This window comes from Lucilia cuprina, chromosome 4 (genome assembly GCF_022045245.1).
Source record: "Lucilia cuprina isolate Lc7/37 chromosome 4, ASM2204524v1, whole genome shotgun sequence".
In the NCBI taxonomy this organism is placed as follows: domain Eukaryota; kingdom Metazoa; phylum Arthropoda; class Insecta; order Diptera; family Calliphoridae; genus Lucilia; species Lucilia cuprina.
In genome coordinates, this window is record NC_060952.1 from 1,521,708 (window position 1) to 1,540,583 (window position 18,876).

Genomic DNA, 18,876 nt, shown 5'->3' on the forward strand with positions numbered 1-18,876 from the left:
AGCACTAGAAACGCGAAACATTTCGAACAGTCTTTAAAATTCGGTGTAATTACGCGAAGTTAAATTGTTTGCGAACTGACTTCGTGCAGTTAACATTTCAAATAGACTGGTGAGAAAGAACCTCTAGTGGAAAAGTGACGGATTCGAATTTAAATTTCAAATAAATTAATTAAAACGGATAATTCCGTGTAAATATTTAAGAACTTTTAAACGGAACGAGGCGTATTTATATGGATTTTTTTGTTTGTTTTGGAAAATGAAAGATTTTAAATCTTAATTGAAGAAAAAGAACATTATCCTGTTTTAAAGTGAAGTGTTGAAAGCAATTAAATATTTTATAATAAAAAAAGAAAAACTGTAAAAAATCCGAAAGAAATATTTTTTGTGAAATTAATATAAAAATAAGAAAGTGAATTCGGTCTATAAAGGATTATTACGAAATTTAATTTTAAGGACTAAAAGAAAAACAAATAGAGGTAACTATTTGTAACCATTTATTGGTGGCTTCGTTTACATTGGGAAACATTTCGAAATGTTGTTGATTTAAGCGAGAAAATCTGGTGAAATGTTAATTTAAAATCACAGTATTTTACAAATTTTACAATCTTATTTAATTTAATTAATTTAATTCTTATTTTAATTATTAAAAAAATCAAGTTTTAACTTGTTCCATAAATTTTTGCACAAGTCACTTTTTATTATATGTATATACCTACATATATATTTCATTTAAATTATTGAAAAACAAAATTATTTAGTTATTTTGTAATTAAAAACAATGATTCAGAGAAAAAATATGAAGAACAAGGGATAGTTTTTATTTATAGGAGAAATGGATTATAATTTAACATTCAATTTAATAACATTTTACTTAGTAAAATGTTATTTTAAAATGTGAAATCTTTATAGTTGTCTCAACAAAAGTTTTTTTAACACATTTCTTTGGGGGTTTTAATGGTAGTGCAAATACAATATTAATTCAATAATGATTTAATTAAATATTTTAATCCGAAATTGTAAATCAAAATTTTTCAAACTACATTGTATGTATTTTTTTACAATTGTTATTTTAATATACATTTTAATTATGTGATTATGAATTCATCATCATTATTATTGCTGTTATTAAAATATGACAGCTCTATAGATCATAAACAATAATAGGAACTGAATGGCAATACCTTAAAAGGATGCTAGTCATTATTGTGAATATCATCATTATGTTTAGCGTTCACTGCGAAGTTGATCGATCAATTGATCAAATCTGAAAGTATAGAAAATACTTGGAGAATTCAAAATTGAACAAAATCCTATTTAAGTATGCTTGGACATACATTTAAGTTGTCATGTGGCTTTGCATATCAATTAACAAAAAAAAAAAAAAAAAAAAAAACAAAAAGATCGATAAAAATAATAACAATAAAATGTGTACATATACATACATACATATATGTATGTATATAAATAGTTATACATATTTGAATAATATATGTCCATTGTACATTATAATTAATAATTAATAATTAATTCTTTTGCAAAGAATTGGGAAAAAACGTGCTTTAGTATTTAAAACGATTTCCTAAAAATTGCCTCCACCCAAATCGCTAAAAAAGAACGCGGAATAAAAATTTAAATTCGAGTAATATTCGTTATATTCGTACAAAACTTAAAAGTTACGTATGTAAATAATATACTTATGTATATATTCATATACAAATACGCCTAAATACATACATATTTAATACTTATGTATTCATTCTTATGTGTTTATTTATGTAAATTTGTTTAAGAACAAAATAAAGAATCCACATGCCGAAATGTATATTAAGGTATCTGTATAAAATACATAATTTTTTAAATAGTTTTAATAAATACACAAACGTACATATGTATTTATTTCAAAATATGTACATACATATGTATATAGAGAGGGACATAAAAAAACCATACTGTTTGACTTATGATCAAAAGTTATTAATAATCATTCTTAATTAATAGAATAGAATATAAAAAATCCCGACAAACATCTTCATTAACCCTTTGAGGGTTCTACAGACATTTTGTGAAGGGTCTATTATATTTTCTTTAAATTTCAACTTGTTTTCTAAGGGGTTAAATTCTATATCAAGGTATGTATGTATGCATGTATGTATATTTGTTAGAGTGGAATTATTTGTTGGGCTATTAATGATAGCAACATAAACAATAATTTTTTTCTGAACTTAATTTTAAGTGTCGCTTTTTTTCTAGCAGCCTTGATCAACTGTTTTATAAATAACCCATACCAGTTAAACAGATAAAACCTGCTAAATTAGAAAGATTTGTGGTTAGAAAAGAATTATCAATTTTTTTTTAAAGAATAATATACATTCATTGGTGTATGTGTGTGTGTATACATAATTTGTCAGTAGTTGTAGTCTTATGCAAATTGTTTGCGGAAGAACCAATAAACGAAACCAACCAAAAAGTAATCAAAAGATTATTATTATTAATTATAATCAGAATCAGCAGTAGGACTAGTATGCATGCAGAAAATAATTCCATTAAAGTCTTGTTAAACATGTTTCATTATGAAACAGAAAAATAATTCATACAAATCTATCTAAAATTAATAATTTTTGAAATTCTATAAAAAAATTAGCAAAATTAGTAGTTCAATATCATGTTCAAGAACATGCTGATTGTTGGCAATTAAAGGCCAACAGGTTTATTTATTTATTTATTTATGAAATTCAAATAGATACTGATAAAATGCTTAGAAACATTTCTAGCTACAAACAAATGTGAATCCATTAAATATCAATAGAGATTAGAGTGCACAAAATAACAACAACAACTTGACTAATTGCAACTGCAACCTCATCAACCTTAGGTACTTGGCAGGTTACTGTCCCAATTTAAAAAATAATAATAATAATTGCATAAAAAACAACAACATTTTATTGTTGCTATAGCAGCAACATATTCTATCACTCAAGGTCACATAAGTAGATATGCAAAGAATAATAAACTACATCATACATAGCAACATCAAACATACAAAAGCAATATTGTTTAAAAACACACAATTGTTGTTTTTTATTTAATTTTTAAATTAAAAACATTTTCAAATTTATCATTAGTGTCAAATGAAATCTCGTTCTAATCTAGCATAACAACTTATTCTAATTGTAGTTTGAACGGGTGCCTCATAAAAAAAAAAAATGCTGTACAAGAATCTTTTATTTGAAGAGCAATTTAATTCACTCCCCAATGTTTTGCAATATATTTAAAATAAATTACTTTCCGATTTAATACTATAATCTTTAAGTAAATGTTAAACTTTGTTATACACTGTGGCCTTATTTCAATGACTCACTCACTATTGACCCTGAATGTTTGTTGGGTTATTTTGAAAACTTACACGTAGATGTCATAACATTCTGTTTGTTTTCCTTCCGTTTAATTCGAATCAATTTGATTTGAATTCAGTGATTGTAATGTTTCATTTATGTCGTCTGCAGATAAAGACACAAATAAATCACAAATCTTAAAGCCTAGATCGCTTGTAATACACATGTTTAGCATTCAATTAAGCGAAACAAAAATTTCATACATTTTGCAATACATTTCTTAAGTACATAGATTGTTAACAAATATTCGTCACACAATTTTATGGTCGATTTGATAAGAAAAAAATCCATAAAAAACTTAAATAGAATGAGTGTTGAATTAAACACGCTAGATCTGCCGAAGACTTTTCTTGTTTTAAAGCAGCAGTAACAAAAGAAGATGTACGTTAAATATGATAATAAACTCCAATAAAAAATTAAACTTTAAAATTTAAATCGAACACACACGCTCATAGATGTGTGTATACAGACCCATAGATTATGCTTATTGATTATTGGTATTATTAGTTTGTAGATTGGTCTTTGTTAAAAAGGTTTTGTTTTTTTAAACAATATACACACGTACGAATCGAAAAATACTTCCTGCTTGTCTTGTTCTCTTTCGTTGAATATTCAAAATATTGAAAGAGATAATAATATCGTATATACAATAATAAATGAATTAATTAGATATTGTTTTGTGGGGAGGAGGTTGGTTGTTTGGTTGGTTAGTTGGCATTTAGTTGCAGTCGATCGATTAATCATGTTAAGGTTGGAGAGATGACATGATTATCTTGTTTAAGGCTTTAAATACTTTGCAAAATTATCTATTCGTCTGACTGTCTATCAGTATGTGTGTTTGCCTTTCTATCTATCGGTATGATAAGTGTGCCAGTATGATAGAATATTAGAAAAAACAACACCCGTTACATTTACCGAATATTAAATATATAAACTAGTGCATCATCACTCATTAGAAATGTCTCATTTAAAATCTGTAACTGTAACTAACTCGTTTGTTAGTTGTGAACCCCAACAGGCAACGGGTTCGGCGGTTAGTTGGTTCGTTGACAAAACTATGTTACAAGTTAATACCAATATGTAAACAATGAAAAACTAATTCAATCGAACTAGTTTGTATTCAATAAATTAATTTGAAAAATAACAAATTAACTTCACTAAGTATTCACACATCGTTAATCATATTTACGATTATTTGCCAAGTTTTTTCATTACACACTTAGAGAAATAATTGATTAAATAATTTGTTTTTGTAAATCTTTCAGATGTCTCCTAATATTATAGGCAGTACTTTTATTTTGGCCGAAACAGCCATTTCTAATACAGATGCCAATAACAATAACAAGGCAAATGTAATGCAGTCATCGGCCGGCAATGCTGCTTGTCCAGCAGCCACTGCCCCAGCCAGTGGCAGTAAAACCAACAAGACAAATGAAAGCGCTTCGTCAAAGGTGACTGCTGTCAATAGCGTTAAGAGCAGTACCAAACAGGAAGTGGTCCAAAAGAAACCGTACAAGATGGAAATTGTCTGGCACAATGTGTTGTTGTTCATCATTTTGCACAGTGCTGCACTTTACGGATTATATTTGGTGTTTGCTGAAAATGCCTACATAGATCTTGCACTCTGTAAGTATATCAATTTATAAAGAACAATGTGTTCAGTGTATAGAGCGGCTCTTTTAAAATGTCGTGTCCATTAGCATTCCACTCAGAAAATATGATATTGATGAATGTTTTTTTCATTGTCTTTCGACAGCTTACTTTGTTGTGTTCTTTGGTGGTATGGGCATCACTGCTGGTGTACATCGTTTGTGGTCTCATCGTGCTTATAAGGCTAGATTACCCCTGCGTATTTTCCTTATGCTGTGTCAATCTTTGGCTTTCCAAAATAGCATTTACGAATGGACTCGTGATCATCGTGTTCATCACAAATTTACCGATACCGATGCTGATCCTCACAACTCGAGACGTGGTTTCTTCTTCGCTCACATGGGTTGGTTGATGTGCAGAAAACATCCCGACGTCAAGGAAAAAGGCAAACAAATCGATATGAGTGACTTGGAAGCTGATCCCGTTGTTATGTTCCAAAAGAAGTAAGTTTGAGTACAATATGGCTAGTCGATGGTCCTCTTTTAATCGCATTACTTTCTTTGTCACAGATATTACTTTATCATTATGCCCATCTGTTGCTTCGTTTTGCCCGCCCTCTTCCCCTACTATTATTTGGGATCATCTCTCAAGGTGTGCTTCTTCGTTGGTTCCATGTTCCGTTATTGTCTGTCTTTGCATGGCACTTGGTTGGTAAACAGTGCTGCTCACTTTTATGGCATGAAACCCTACGACAAGAACATCAGCTCCGTCAACAATAAAATGGTATCGGCTATTGCTTTCGGCGAAGGTTGGCACAACTATCACCATGTCTTCCCTTGGGATTACAAAGCAGCTGAATTGCCCAACTACTATAACTGGACTACTGGCTTTTTGAACTTCATGGCCAAAATCGGTAAGTTTAATATTAAAATCAAGTTTTCAGTAAGAGCGCTACTCTAATCCATTGTATTACCACTTGATTTCCAATAGGTCAAGCTTACGACTTGAAAACTGTATCCGATGAAATGTTATTGAAACGTATCCAACGTACTGGTGATGGTTCTCATCCATCTTGCATTGACTTAAATAACAACACCAGCGGGTCTGTTATTACCCCTGAAATGCTCTCGAAACTCGATCATGACAATGAAGAGACCATGGTGTGGGGTTGGGACGACAAAGATGTTCATATAGAAGATCGTTTGGGTACCAAAATCATCGAAAAGAAAGAAGATTAAATCCTCTATTCTCTCAAAGAGAGACACCATTAATTACAAATGTGTGAGTAGTGCCCACACATTGAAAACATGAGAATACGAGAGCGAATGAATTAAACAATTTTATATTATAAGAATATGGTTTCTGTTTCTCTATCGCTAATGATCAGAAGTACAGTATTTAATTTAATTTCTTTTTAAATTGATATCTGTTACTTTCCATATATACTGGTTATATACTGATCTTAGTTTAAAAATCCCACATTTTATTCTCCCACTTTACAATTCCTCCTGTAATATTTTCAAGTATAAATCTTTCGTTCTTGTAAAAATGTAAAATACAAACAAACATGTAGTATAAAGTATCTGCGCAGAGGTTCTAGTTTTACCAATTGATAAGTTTATTAAGTTTATTATTATTTTATTAAGTTTTAGCATAAATTACAACTTTAATTTTAATAATAGTAATTTTGTAGTAAACGAGATAAAATTATTTGATCAATTATAGTTATGTAGCTGTATGTGTATGTATTTGTGAAAGATCAATCAATTTATATTGTAAACTTCATATATGCAAACTTAAGTTTAACAACTTGAGGAAGCTGCCATTGATCAATTAATTTGATGTCCATCATTTATAATTATTTTTAATTATTAATATTTCGTTTACTGGGTTATACCATGTAGTTTTATAATTTAGTTTTGTTTTTTGTATAGAATTGAGCAAAAGGTTTCCCCCAAAATATTAATTAGTTTAAGTAAATAGTTTAAGGTGCATTTATTACATTTGTACATTTCGATATACATAATAACCAAAAATTTAAATTTACAAACTTACATTAAACAACTAATTAATTTAGTATAATAATACTCTAAAACAACGAGTAAAATACAAAATTAAAATAAATAAAAAAATGGAAAAAAAAAATTATAAAATTTTAATTCAGTTTGTTTTATTTTAATTTCAGCAAAAAAAAAAAAATATTATCTCAATTTCTTACAACAAGTATGCAGAATATGAAGACAAACATAACCTGCAGTTTTAAAAGTAACAATTGACAATTACAATTTTAATAAATCTTTAGTCTTTATTTGTTTGTTGAAAAGGAATTTGAAAAAATCCAATCTTTCAATCCATAATATGTCAATAAATTAGTTTAATATTAATATTCTTATCTTTAGATTTTTCCATACATATGTATGTACATATGTATATGTGGAATAAGAGAAAAACAATTAAAATTTAAGACAAAAAATAGTTTATCGAAATTAATGTGTTCTGGGAAATGACATTTTTTCATTTCAGAATAGAATTAGTACTGGAATTCTTTACTTTAGAAATAGCACTAGATACACAACACCAAAAATGTTGTTTGCATAAAAATTGCCGGTTCTTATGTATTAGCACCGATCGAATGCTAGATATTTGATATTAAAAAAAACGAAGAAAAAACCTTTAAAATAATTTTAATTAATCCCAGTTTTCATAAAAGTCGTATCACGCACAAATTTTGCACATTCTGAACTTTTTGTCCTCGTACCTGAATACTTGTGTTCCAAATATAAAATTCTGTAATTTTATAATGCATTGTGAAAAAATGAAGTCCAAAGGCCCACGTTTACGGTTCTGAAAGGGAAAACTATTTCTGCAAACAAACAGCAAATAATTGGAATATGTGTCCAATTGTCTTTTTAATAAGGTATAAACGAAGAAATCGGTTAAAGAGTGTCAAAGTTATTACGAATTTCTCAAAACATTGAGAGTTTTAAAATGCCAATTTCAATCTTTTAAACATTTTGTTATGCAAATTTTTAAATTAAAAAATACACGAGTTTCATGGACAATATTTCTCACCAATTACCAGTACCTGTGTAAACAATTTTTTTTTGCAATTTTTGGGAAAACATTTCAACTACTTAATAGAAAACATATATGTATATCTGAAATGTTAATAAAATCGTATAAATTTAACCCATAAACAATGAAGGTCAACATTCTGAATATACATGATTTCTTATGATTTTTGAAGTCCGTTATAAATATGTTCTTGAGGACTGAAAAAGTAGTTAGTTTTGTTCGAGGATTCATAAGCGAGTTCATTATAAGAGATGTGTAACATATGTTTGAAAAAATTGAGTTGCATTTTATGTATGTATGTATGTATGTATGTATGTATGTATGTATGTATGTATGTATGTATGTATGTATGTATGTATGTATGTATGTATGTATGTATGTATGTATGTATGTATGTATGTATGTATGTATGTATGTATGTATGTATGTATGTATGTATGTATGTATGTATGTATGTATGTATGTATGTATTTATGTGTGGTTGTATATATAAAAAATTAATTGGGGATAAAGTGAGTAATTTGTTGTTTAAATAGGATATATGCACATAGATAAAAAAATATATTTGTTAAAAGCAATTCATTAGAAAATGGTTTCTTTAGTGTCTTATAAGACTTTTGATTAAAACAAAAATGTAAAATTTTCATCATCGTTTCTAATGCGGAAGAGAATAAACTTCTTCTGATTTATTATGATGTCATCTGAAAGCCTGCTTCCAAAATCATATGTATATACATATATTTAGTATTATATATATAAAATACATAATATCTAGCATAGAACACAACTAAATAGAAACCAAACGATTAAAACACAACTTTTACTCTTATCACGCTTATGTTAAGAAAGGTTAAGTCAAACGATTTTATTTCGAATTCATACGTAAATAAATAAAAAACGAATAAATATTAAAATAAATTTGAATGGCATGCGATAAAAAGTAATTTAGAACCAGTTTACCATTCAAACACGTGAAAATATCAAACATATAAATGATAACGAAACCGTAGGCAAAATATATACATATATACATATGTTTGTTACTGAGGTCATTATGGGTCAAAGTATATACAGTATTGTTCGAAACCTAAGCAACTTTTTTTGGCATTGTATACAAAGTGGTATAATTTCTATTTTAATTGATTTATTCAAAATTATATAATTGATAATAATAATATTATATGTCTACATTATACTAACAACAACAAAAGTTTAATTTCATTTCGCTGTGAGTTACAAGAAAATAATAACTGAATTAACTCCATAAATAGCTGTTCGAAACTTAAGCAACTTTTTGATGTTCTTATGAAAATCTTTGGTCCTTTTGAGTTCCAAACACCTTTATGGAATATATTAGTTACTAGTGTAGTTCGTAATTAATCCCATGTGGATTTTAAGCTCTTCGAAAGCTGCAATGTTTTCTAAAACTGCGAGTTTTGACCCAGCGCTTCAGAATGCCGAACAGCATCTCTAAGGGACTTGAGTCGGGAGATTTTGATGGACAATTAAAGAGTTTGGGTCCCATTACTCGATAACTACTCTTAGATCAACTTTGCCAAAGGTTTTGGTTCATTATCATAATCGCATTATGAAAATCGCAATAAAGTAAGTTCTTCTGTTCAATGTACTTAATCCTATGATTCATTTTGTTGGCCAAAAATGTCCCAGAAAGTAAAACAATCCAATTTTATTTGCATTTCAACATCAGGACTTTCTCTACTCACCAAAAATCTTGCCCACAACCTTAATTGTTTGACCTCCATGTTTTTTAAGCCTTTAATGTACGATCATGTAACCGCATATGAATCCCGCAGTGACATGTCACAGAGTTTACTTAAAGAAATTCATTTTTTTTTTTACAAATTCTGTACAATTTTGGGTAGAATATTGAAATAGATTACGCAAGACTAATAAAAAACAGTTTTATTTATAAACGGGCCCACATTTTCCTTCTTAAATTCAGGCAAAGTATGTGAGGCTCAAAGCCTGAAGGAAATATTATAACGTATCCTTTTAGTGAAGGCCCAATAATGAATGGAGAGCAAAAATTTAAGGGTGTGGCCATGATTTTTGAAGAGAAGGGCTAGTCCTGATGTTGAAACACAAACAGACTTGGATTGTTTTTCTTCTTGGGACGTTTTTCGCCAACAAAATGAATTATATGATTGAGAACAACGAACAGAACAACTTACTTTATTGCGATTTTCAGCATGATAATGAACCAAAACATTTGTAAAAGTTGATCTAAGAGTAGTTATCGAGTAATGCGACCTAAATTATTTAATTGTCCATCAAAATCTCCCGACTCAAGTCCCTTAGAGATGCTGTTCGGCATTCTGAAACGCTGGGTCGAAACTCGAAGTTTTAAAAAACATTGCAGCTTGCGAATGGCTTAAAATCCACTTGGGATTAATTACGAACTACACTAGTAAATAATCTATTCCATAAAGATGTTTGGAACTCAAAAACCAACGACTTTCATAAGAACATCAAAAAGTTGCTTAAGTTTCGAACAGCTATTTATGGAGTTAATTCAGTTATTATTTTCTTGTAACTCACAGCGAAATGGAATTAAACGTTTGTTCTTGTTATTGTAATGTGGACACATAATGTTATTATTATCAATTATATAATTGTAAATAAATCAATTAAAAAAGAAAATATAGCACTTTGTATACAATGCCAAAAAAAGTTGCTTAGGTTTCGAACAATACTGTATGTAGATGTATATATAATTATTATTGATTTTCCATACAGATGGAATTAGTAACAAGGTACTAAATATTAAAGTAAATCCGTTTTAATTGTAATTCAAATTTAACGATTATATATTAAGTTTTTTTATCTAAAAAATTTTAATTATTGACTGGTTTTCCATTTAGAAACCATTCGACAACAATTTTATAATATCAAACTATTTAGGATTATTTGTTTCTCTCTTTTTTATATGCGAATTTTATATAATATCAAATAAATTATATACGAAAAAACTAGTAAGAGTAACATAAAATATAAAAACACAGAAGCATATTTATTTAGTTGGGTCGAATTTAATTCACCCCTTAAGTTAGTAAGCATTTATTCGAATTTCATTTAGTACTTTAAAAATCCAGTTTGAATTTCTTCTTTGCATCTTAATCAAGGAAATAGTTTAAAGTTTTATTAATTGGATCCATAGGTATATTAAAATAAAATGACAAAACTAAAAAAAAAACTGTTTAACATTTCAATGTTGCAAATGGATGGATGCACTTTGGTGTTCACATAGAAATAAATAGCTCTACATATGTATATAATCGAAAGTCAAATGAAACTAAACTATTACCGCCAACTTCTTTAGCTGAAAAACAAATTTCTTAATTTATTAAAAGAACAAGCTTTTTTCTAACTTCAATTTAAATAATTTATTTAAACATGTTTCTTTTTTTTCTGTTCTATTTTATTCATTCTTTTATTCCTAGAAGATGAAAAACTGGAAAAATTACAATTTAAACAATTTGAAAAATAAAAAATATAATGAAAGAGATCATTCGATTTTGTCTAATGAAAACCAGGGTGACCGTAAGTATAATTAATTGGTTGTTCTTCTTGAGCATTCACATGAGTGCGTGCAGCATAGATCAAGGCTGCCATGAATGCAGTATTATTCATGATCATGGTGGTAAGTGTGGCCATTTTAAGAACTGGTAAAATAAAAGGTAAAAATGTACCCATTAGAATAGCTGGCATTATCTGAAATTGCATGTTAAGGATTAAATAGAAACAATTTATATTATCCTGGCTAAGAATAATTTTTACCATAACCGGTACAGCCATTTGTAATACGGTTGTTTTGTAAGAAGTTTTATCCTTTTTTATCTTTTTTCTTATCTTTGAGTCTTTGTGTTTTGACTTGATATCGACATCATCCTCATCTAGGCTAGTGTTTTCATGTCCCTCTAAACTGCTGTCAGCGATGCCAGTGTCTTTTAATATGCCCTTAAGGCCATCATTTTGAGAACGTCCCTGGTTGACCAAATGATGTTTTACTTCTGGAAATTATATAGAATCTTAACCATTCGGTGCTTAGTGTTCCTTAATCTAACTTACTTTTCTTGAGAGAAAATTTAACTTTATTTTCTTTGCTGGGTATGATTTTCACCATTAGTCCGGGTAGGAAGTGTAGTTTGATGTCACGATTTTTGAAAAATCTTTGAAAGTGTAACACCAAACGTTTATTTAGATCTTTTTCCGACATTTTCCTAAAACGATCGCTGATTAAGCTGCCCATTTGTTCGTCTTCGCCAAAGAATTGATTGAGAAAATCTTTTGTGATGTTTCCTGTATTAGGTCTCAATTTGCGTTCTTCCATTTTTTGTAAAACATAAAGTTTTGTACAGCGCAAAGTGCTAAATTCCCGTAAACATTCGTAAATACGCATTGGTATTGACGCCCTAAAGTATGGAACAGAAATTGGTGGTACTTCCGTAGATGGTGTCAATTCATTTGGATAATCAGCGCTAGCGCGTGGCTGTTGTCGATCGTTATTACCATTTGGTTGTTGTCCAGACTGTTGCTGTTGCTTTTTTTGTTGTTGCTGTTGTTGGTATGAGGGCGTTATTAGTACCAGAATGATTACAAGCAAATTTACTATGTAGTTGGTAAACTTGAATCGTTTCATTTTATTTTCTTAAAAATTATTGATATTTCTTGCTTGATATTTGTATGTGTCCTTGGTAATTTTGGAAGCGTTTAATCTAACTACACCTGGTATGATGGACGCTCCGTTTGCTACTAAACATTAACTGGTCAAATTGCAACATATTTTCTACTCATTGGAGTGAGGAATAGGAAAAAGAAAGTTACTCTTATAGTAAGTAGCATATGCTGAATAGTTTTCTAATGTTGCCTCTTCATTGTTCAGCAGCTAGAATATCAATTAGCAATGTTTAAGTTGTAACCATATATAGCAGTGTAGTGTGGTTAGTAGATTTTTGCTGCATCAACTAGTTGCAACTGGTTTTCCTTGATCTTGTGTCTCTAACCATTCTTTAAATGCAGCCAATCCAGCAATAGGAAGCAGACAGATGTTTATGTGAGCACACAACCGTTGCTAATAATTTTCATGTGTGTGTGTGTTTGGAATAGTGACCTGATTGTAGCTTGCAAAAGTCGTCCACGAGTCTGATGGGAGAGTGTTTTGTGTTTTAATGCTGTGTTTTGTGTTTCATATTCAATAGAGTAGTTGCCGTTTCAAGTTCATCAGTTGTATCTTCATAAGATTTTGCTCTATATATATTTTTGCCATTTTCTATTGTGCAGTGTTTTTATTGACCTTGTTTTTATTAAACATTTTAGTTTTTCTAACCAGCAACAAAATTACACGTTTTATTTGCGCAGTTATTTATTTATAGGTAATGATTAAAATAAACAGTGTTTTTTTTTATAAAGTTATTATAATAAACACACATAGATGCGTATTTAAGATCTAATTTCGATAATCGAAGCCAAGTTAAATTTATTCAAAATTTACAAAACAAGTTAAAAAACTCCATAAATAATCGATATTTCCTACATTTGTTGTTTCGAAATAAAAAGTATTTTTTGGCGTAATAATCTACTTAGTTTTTTTTAGAAAATTTAAAAGATGTTTTATTCAGAAATAAATGCATTTCTAACTTAAAAGTTTTAGGGAGAATCCCTTCTATTCTACCGATATAGAAAAGGGTCCCTTAAAGGTTCCGAACCCTATATTTTTTTTGTTTTGTCTACTGTATTTGAATTCCCAACATTTTATATTATTTTAAAAACAAGTAAATATAATTCTGGATGTTTTGAAATTCCCCTTTTACACGTTATTTTGATAAGAAATATCCAAAAAAATAAAATAACTACTTCTACTCGTGATGTTTAATGTTTTATGTATTTATTTCATTATACGATTAAAAGTTTCACCTTCATTGCAGAACCTCGTTTAAAACGATTGAAACTGACAATAAATGTGTTTGCTTTCGTCTCCTACTTCTTGTGGCGTTGGCAGACAGACGGTCAGTCGCAGCAGGTTTTAATAATTAAATTTTTCTAATCAGAGACGACACTATTGGAAATCAATTTTGGTATTTTTTCGTATTCTGGTTAAAAAAAAGATGTGTTGAGAGAGACAATGATCAGGAAAATGTAGCGCACATTAATTATTTACAAGAAAAACATTTCAAAACTGAAAACTAAAAAGGAAAATTGTCGCTCTCATAAATAAATTTCATTTAATTGATTGAAAATACACAGTTACGACCGTTATTTATAACAAATATAAAAAATTACTAAACTGAAAGAAAACTCGAATTAATTTGGGTTAAATTAGAAGTAGTGTGTCATGTTTTTGACTCAAAAGTATTGAACAAAACTGCTCATTTATGGTTAAAGTAGTCGACGCAAAAGAACTCGAAAATATTAATGATCACCTCATGTCCACATACTTCATTTGTTTAGAAGTGATGTTCTGAATTTTAAATAGGCTAAAACAAGCAGTTCAATAAAAAGTGAAATTTATCAGTACGTATTTTTTTAAATTTAATATCGAATTTTATTATAACTTTTGTTTTTTTTTGGTTTTTTACAATATTTCGTGACGCTTCAGTTTTGTTTAAAATAAATAAATAAATTACAAATAAATAAATTAATAAATAAATACATAAATACTTGAGGAAAATTAAATAACTAGATGACTAACTTAACTTAGTTTTTGGTAGACTGTTTCAAGTACATTATTTTTCTTATACATAAATAAAAAAATCGACTGATCCCCATTCGACCAGATGAAATTTCAATTTATACAACGAGTATTAATCGAGGGAGGTATGAGAAAGAATCTTATGGGAGAAGTGATCTTTACCATTCTTTTTCTAACCAGACGGGTTGTTGGGTGTGACTGTGAGAGTAGACTACTGGTACGGGAGCTGGAGCAGCAGTGTAGGCAGCAGCATGTACTTGGGGCAAAGCACGAGACAACATTTGACCTATAGCCAAAACCAAAAGGATGACACCAACGCCCAAACCCTTCATGGAGACAACGGTCAAGGCAGCCAACAAGGTGGTAATAACACCAACAACGAATGCTCCAGGAACTACAGCAAAACTCATACGTTTCAAGAAGTGGTGGCCAAATGTGCGAGACTCTATAAAAATCGCAACGAATTAATATTTCACTTTCGCAGGATCGTTTAGTATAACTTACCGCTAACATCAGCGTTGTCATTGTCGGTGGTTTGTTGACAGAGGACAGCGTTGGCCATGAAGCACATGACAACAACAGCGCAGATAATTTTTTGTTGAGCAGCCATTTGAATGAATGAATTAATCCTTTGTGAGGGAAAGAGGAGCAGGAACAATATAAATAATCCACAAAACTGAAGACGGCAGCAAAGATTGTAATGAAACTTTGTTGGTGATCGCTAAACGATGACAATGAAATGAATGAAGTTTTGACAGCGCTGTTGCTTTTTATTGTTTACTTCTCAAAGCACCGCACACCCGCACCGCAATAGAATGTAAATGTGCAATAATAGCACGACAATTGTCGCCGAATTCATTTGTCCAACAGTTCGAGCAATTACAAATTTCTTTATTTCTACATTTCTATACTATTTACGCAGAAAGAAACCTTACCAAAGAAAAGTAAGCAACCAAAATTGTCCAAAATTTTGAGCATTTTTTTATTATTTGTGTCTTTAGCTTCTGAGTTATGATTGTCTTATTTGCATGCGACATGAAATTAATCCAAATACATAATTCAAACTGTTCATAGTTAATGGGGGGTTCTTTTTATGGTAAATGAAATTTTTTCTTTACTTCCATAAAGGGTTGTCATGTACATACTACGAACGGTTGGAAATATGCATGTTGGAATTTTACATGCATATGAAAATATTTATTTTAGTTTTAGATTTTTTTGTATTTGACAGGGCCAAGTTCAGGGAGTGAGTGCAGTTGCGCACGCGTCATTGATTTGGATTTAGACACAACATAATATTGAATTGATTTTGAAAATATATACATTTGTTTGTTGACACAGTTATCCGAACTTAATTGGATCGAAGTTTAAAAATCAAAAGTTTATCAATCTCTGGTTCATTGACGGTTAACAATAGTGCAACAGTTTTACTATGTACTAAAGAAAGGAGAATTACAAAAGTTTCACTAATGGGTTGAAGTATATTTATGGATATAACTATTAGGGCGGCCAGTTTGTATGATGTGCACATTTCTAACTAATTTTATTTCTCAAAATTTTTGTTAAAGAACAAAATTTTCGTGTTTGTGATTTTATGATATTTTCCATATTTCTTTAAAGCTTAGTGTCGCTTTCAATGACGTATCAAAAATTTGTTTAAATTTTTAAAATATTTTTTTTTTGTAATTTGTTGAAATTAATTTATAATTTTTAGAATAAACTGTTTATAAACCTTTGATAAATGTAAACGAATAAGCCCAATGGAAACATGGCAAACAAATAATTTGATTGAGATGATATTTTTTAATATATTTACTTTGATTGAAAAATTTGTTTTATGATTCAAATATAAAATATTATGAGTGATAAACACGCCTGCAATTCTTTTTCAGATAAACTCAAAATAATTTTTGATTGAATTAAACTTTAATTTCAGTTGGGAATATCTGTAAATTTTTGCTTTAATGCCATCCTAATGGACAAATATATAATTCCATAATTCTAAATACATATGCTTTTAAAAAAACTGACATTTTTCTGTCCGTCGTTGTATGTGCTCTTTCTTTTTTGGTCACTATTTAAAAAAAGTAAATTGTAAATAATATTCGTTTTGTACGTGTTCAAATTTGAACATTTTTTGTCAAAAGCGAAAAGGGCGTCTTAACACAATTTACTATTACTTCCACTATCACTGACGTCACTTTGTGGATTCCTGCGATCGATAATCCACTGGTACAAAATCGAATTTGGTAATAGCGGTCGTTACTCACTTTCGTTTAATATTCATGACTTTTTAATTATTATTTTTATTTTTACTATTGATGGCAATCATAATTTCATTAATTTATGTGTTTGGACATTCAAAAAAGAAAGAAATAAATAAACAAAATGAAAATAAAAATGAAAAGAAAAAGGTCATGTGTAATTTATAATAAAATTTTAAAAATGAAAACTTTCACTTTTACTTTAGAACACGCTGTTAATAGCTGCTTAATTCGAATTTTTCGTTTTTTATATATTTTAGTGTAAAGGAATTTATTTGCTTATTTTCATTTGTCAAGTTTAGTTGTCTATCGTCAAAATACATTGAATATGTAAAAATTCAATTAAAAAAATATTTAATAAAGTTTTGAAAAATATAAAATACTTTTTTAATATCCAGAAGTTATAGAATTATATTTTTAATTTTCCTACTTTTTTTAAGTTTTTTCTGATTAAATATTAATATTTCTACGTCAAACGAAACAAAAAATTAAAACCATATAAGCACTCATTCATAATAAGAAAGTTAAATATGCAATTAATTAAACACTGTTTCTAAAACTTTATTTCAAAAGCATAAAAAACTTGAATAATTGACTTAAAACAACGTAAATTATTGAACAATAAAATGACAACCGCAAGTTTATTGAAGATTAACTAGATTTAGATATTAAAAAGTTTAAATTGTAAACAAAGATGTACTAAGAAACCAACAACCAAACACTCGTTTATAAAATTGGAACAAAAGTGTTGCTGCCAATATACTAGATACATTTCTAAGTCCGTTTTTGACTCCTGTTGTGTGATAGTTTATAAAAAATAACTTGCTATGACTAAAATGCTTACAGTTTGTTTCATAGTTTAAGTATCGTATCAACTTAGTAATTTAGATTTACTAACATGCAAATCTGATTATATTATATGTTTTGATGTTTTCTTCTTAGCTTTAACAAAGTCTAACGCTTATGGCTTCTACTGATATCTGTAAGATCCTTTCTTTAAGTATATCAATCGGTTCAGAATTTGAGTTGTTAAGCTATTATTTCACCGAGCTGTCAGGCAACCTTTAAGCGAGATAAAGCCTTTGAGCTCATAACTTAGTTTTCTATATGTAATACTATAAGAATACCCATGACTTCTTATAACCCGCTTAACCTTAATAATTGTAATATTGTATATTTTATTATTTATACTCACAAGTGTTATATATATGAGTTATACTGCTCTTATAGTTATGAAGCCGACTGTAAAAATAGTTTAAACTTTGTTGATCTTTCTAAAAAAAGAGTGCACACGAAAAACGAATTACTTATTCTAAAATTAAAAATGCTTTTTAAAATAAGTTATAATCCAAAAAATAATAGTTGTCAATAAATTTTGTTAATTCGTAGTTGTTAATTTTTCTGGATATGTTAAAAATATACATATGTTTGTCTTATCTCCATTGATTATAAACTAGGGCTATTTAGCAATAACTCTAGGCCTTTTTTACAAAAAAATTATTTATTAACTATTTAATGGCAGCCAACTATAAGTTAAGAGTTTATTGTTAATGTGGATTGATGTCTGGTAAAAACATATTGAGGAAGTAATTCCGCTAAAATTTAAGGCACAAAAATAAACTCTTAAAAAGCGGTCTAATAAAATTTAACTAAATATAAACATTTACGTTAACTAGATTTAATTGGATTTCAATTTAAGCAAATCCGCTAAAAATGCAGCAGGTTAAATGATAGTTCTACATATATAAACAGTTTTCTTACAACATTTCCAATTTCTATTTTTTTCTATTCGCACACACTCTTTAAGCATCTGCACACAGTCTCAGTCTCTTTAACCGAGTGGCAA

At 28.9% G+C, this 18,876-nt stretch overlaps 3 protein-coding genes across 4 annotated transcripts; 1 reads left to right on the forward strand and 2 right to left on the reverse strand.

Annotated features, from left to right (window-relative positions):
• Positions 1–7,112, forward strand: LOC111690624 (acyl-CoA Delta-9 desaturase). Of its 2 annotated transcripts, none has more exons than XM_023453133.2 (5): positions 1–109; positions 4,658–5,018; positions 5,149–5,485; positions 5,552–5,895; positions 5,973–7,112. In XM_023453133.2, the coding sequence occupies exons 2-5, from the start codon at positions 4,658–4,660 to the stop codon at positions 6,218–6,220; spliced, it is 1,290 nt and encodes a 429-aa protein (XP_023308901.2). In that variant the 5' UTR covers positions 1–109; the 3' UTR covers positions 6,221–7,112. The 2 variants fall into 2 exon arrangements, with proteins under 2 accessions (XP_023308901.2, XP_023308902.2); XM_023453134.2 differs by having other exon boundaries at positions 26–476.
• A 4,366-nt stretch (positions 7,113–11,478) lies between these two features.
• On the reverse strand, positions 11,479–12,924 carry LOC111690606. The gene is made up of 3 exons (XM_023453111.2): positions 12,147–12,924; positions 11,856–12,088; positions 11,479–11,789 (listed from the first exon to the last, which is right to left on the reverse strand). Exons 1-3 carry the CDS (start codon positions 12,715–12,717, stop codon positions 11,598–11,600), a joined length of 996 nt encoding a protein of 331 aa, XP_023308879.2. The 5' UTR covers positions 12,718–12,924; the 3' UTR covers positions 11,479–11,597.
• A 1,732-nt stretch (positions 12,925–14,656) lies between these two features.
• LOC111690596 (protein apnoia) lies at positions 14,657–15,563 on the reverse strand. Its single transcript, XM_023453100.2, has 2 exons — positions 15,271–15,563; positions 14,657–15,211 (listed from the first exon to the last, which is right to left on the reverse strand). The coding sequence occupies exons 1-2, from the start codon at positions 15,374–15,376 to the stop codon at positions 14,925–14,927; spliced, it is 393 nt and encodes a 130-aa protein (XP_023308868.2). The 5' UTR covers positions 15,377–15,563; the 3' UTR covers positions 14,657–14,924.
• Between the last annotated feature and the right edge of the window lie 3,313 nt (positions 15,564–18,876).

Coding starts and splice junctions, on each gene's coding strand:
- LOC111690624 (XM_023453133.2), top strand. CDS start 4,658: ATGTCTCCTAATATTATAGGCAGTACTTTTATTTTGGCCGAAACAGCC. Junction 5,486..5,551: donor GTTGTTATGTTCCAAAAGAA/GTAAGTTTGAGT, acceptor TCTTTGTCACAG/ATATTACTTTATCATTATGC. Junction 5,896..5,972: donor GAACTTCATGGCCAAAATCG/GTAAGTTTAATA, acceptor GATTTCCAATAG/GTCAAGCTTACGACTTGAAA.
- LOC111690606 (XM_023453111.2), bottom strand. CDS start 12,717: ATGAAACGATTCAAGTTTACCAACTACATAGTAAATTTGCTTGTAATC. Junction 12,089..12,146: donor TAAATTTTCTCTCAAGAAAA/GTAAGTTAGATT, acceptor TATAATTTCCAG/AAGTAAAACATCATTTGGTC. Junction 11,790..11,855: donor AAATGGCTGTACCGGTTATG/GTAAAAATTATT, acceptor ATGCAATTTCAG/ATAATGCCAGCTATTCTAAT.
- LOC111690596 (XM_023453100.2), bottom strand. CDS start 15,376: ATGGCTGCTCAACAAAAAATTATCTGCGCTGTTGTTGTCATGTGCTTC. Junction 15,212..15,270: donor TGACAACGCTGATGTTAGCG/GTAAGTTATACT, acceptor CGATTTTTATAG/AGTCTCGCACATTTGGCCAC.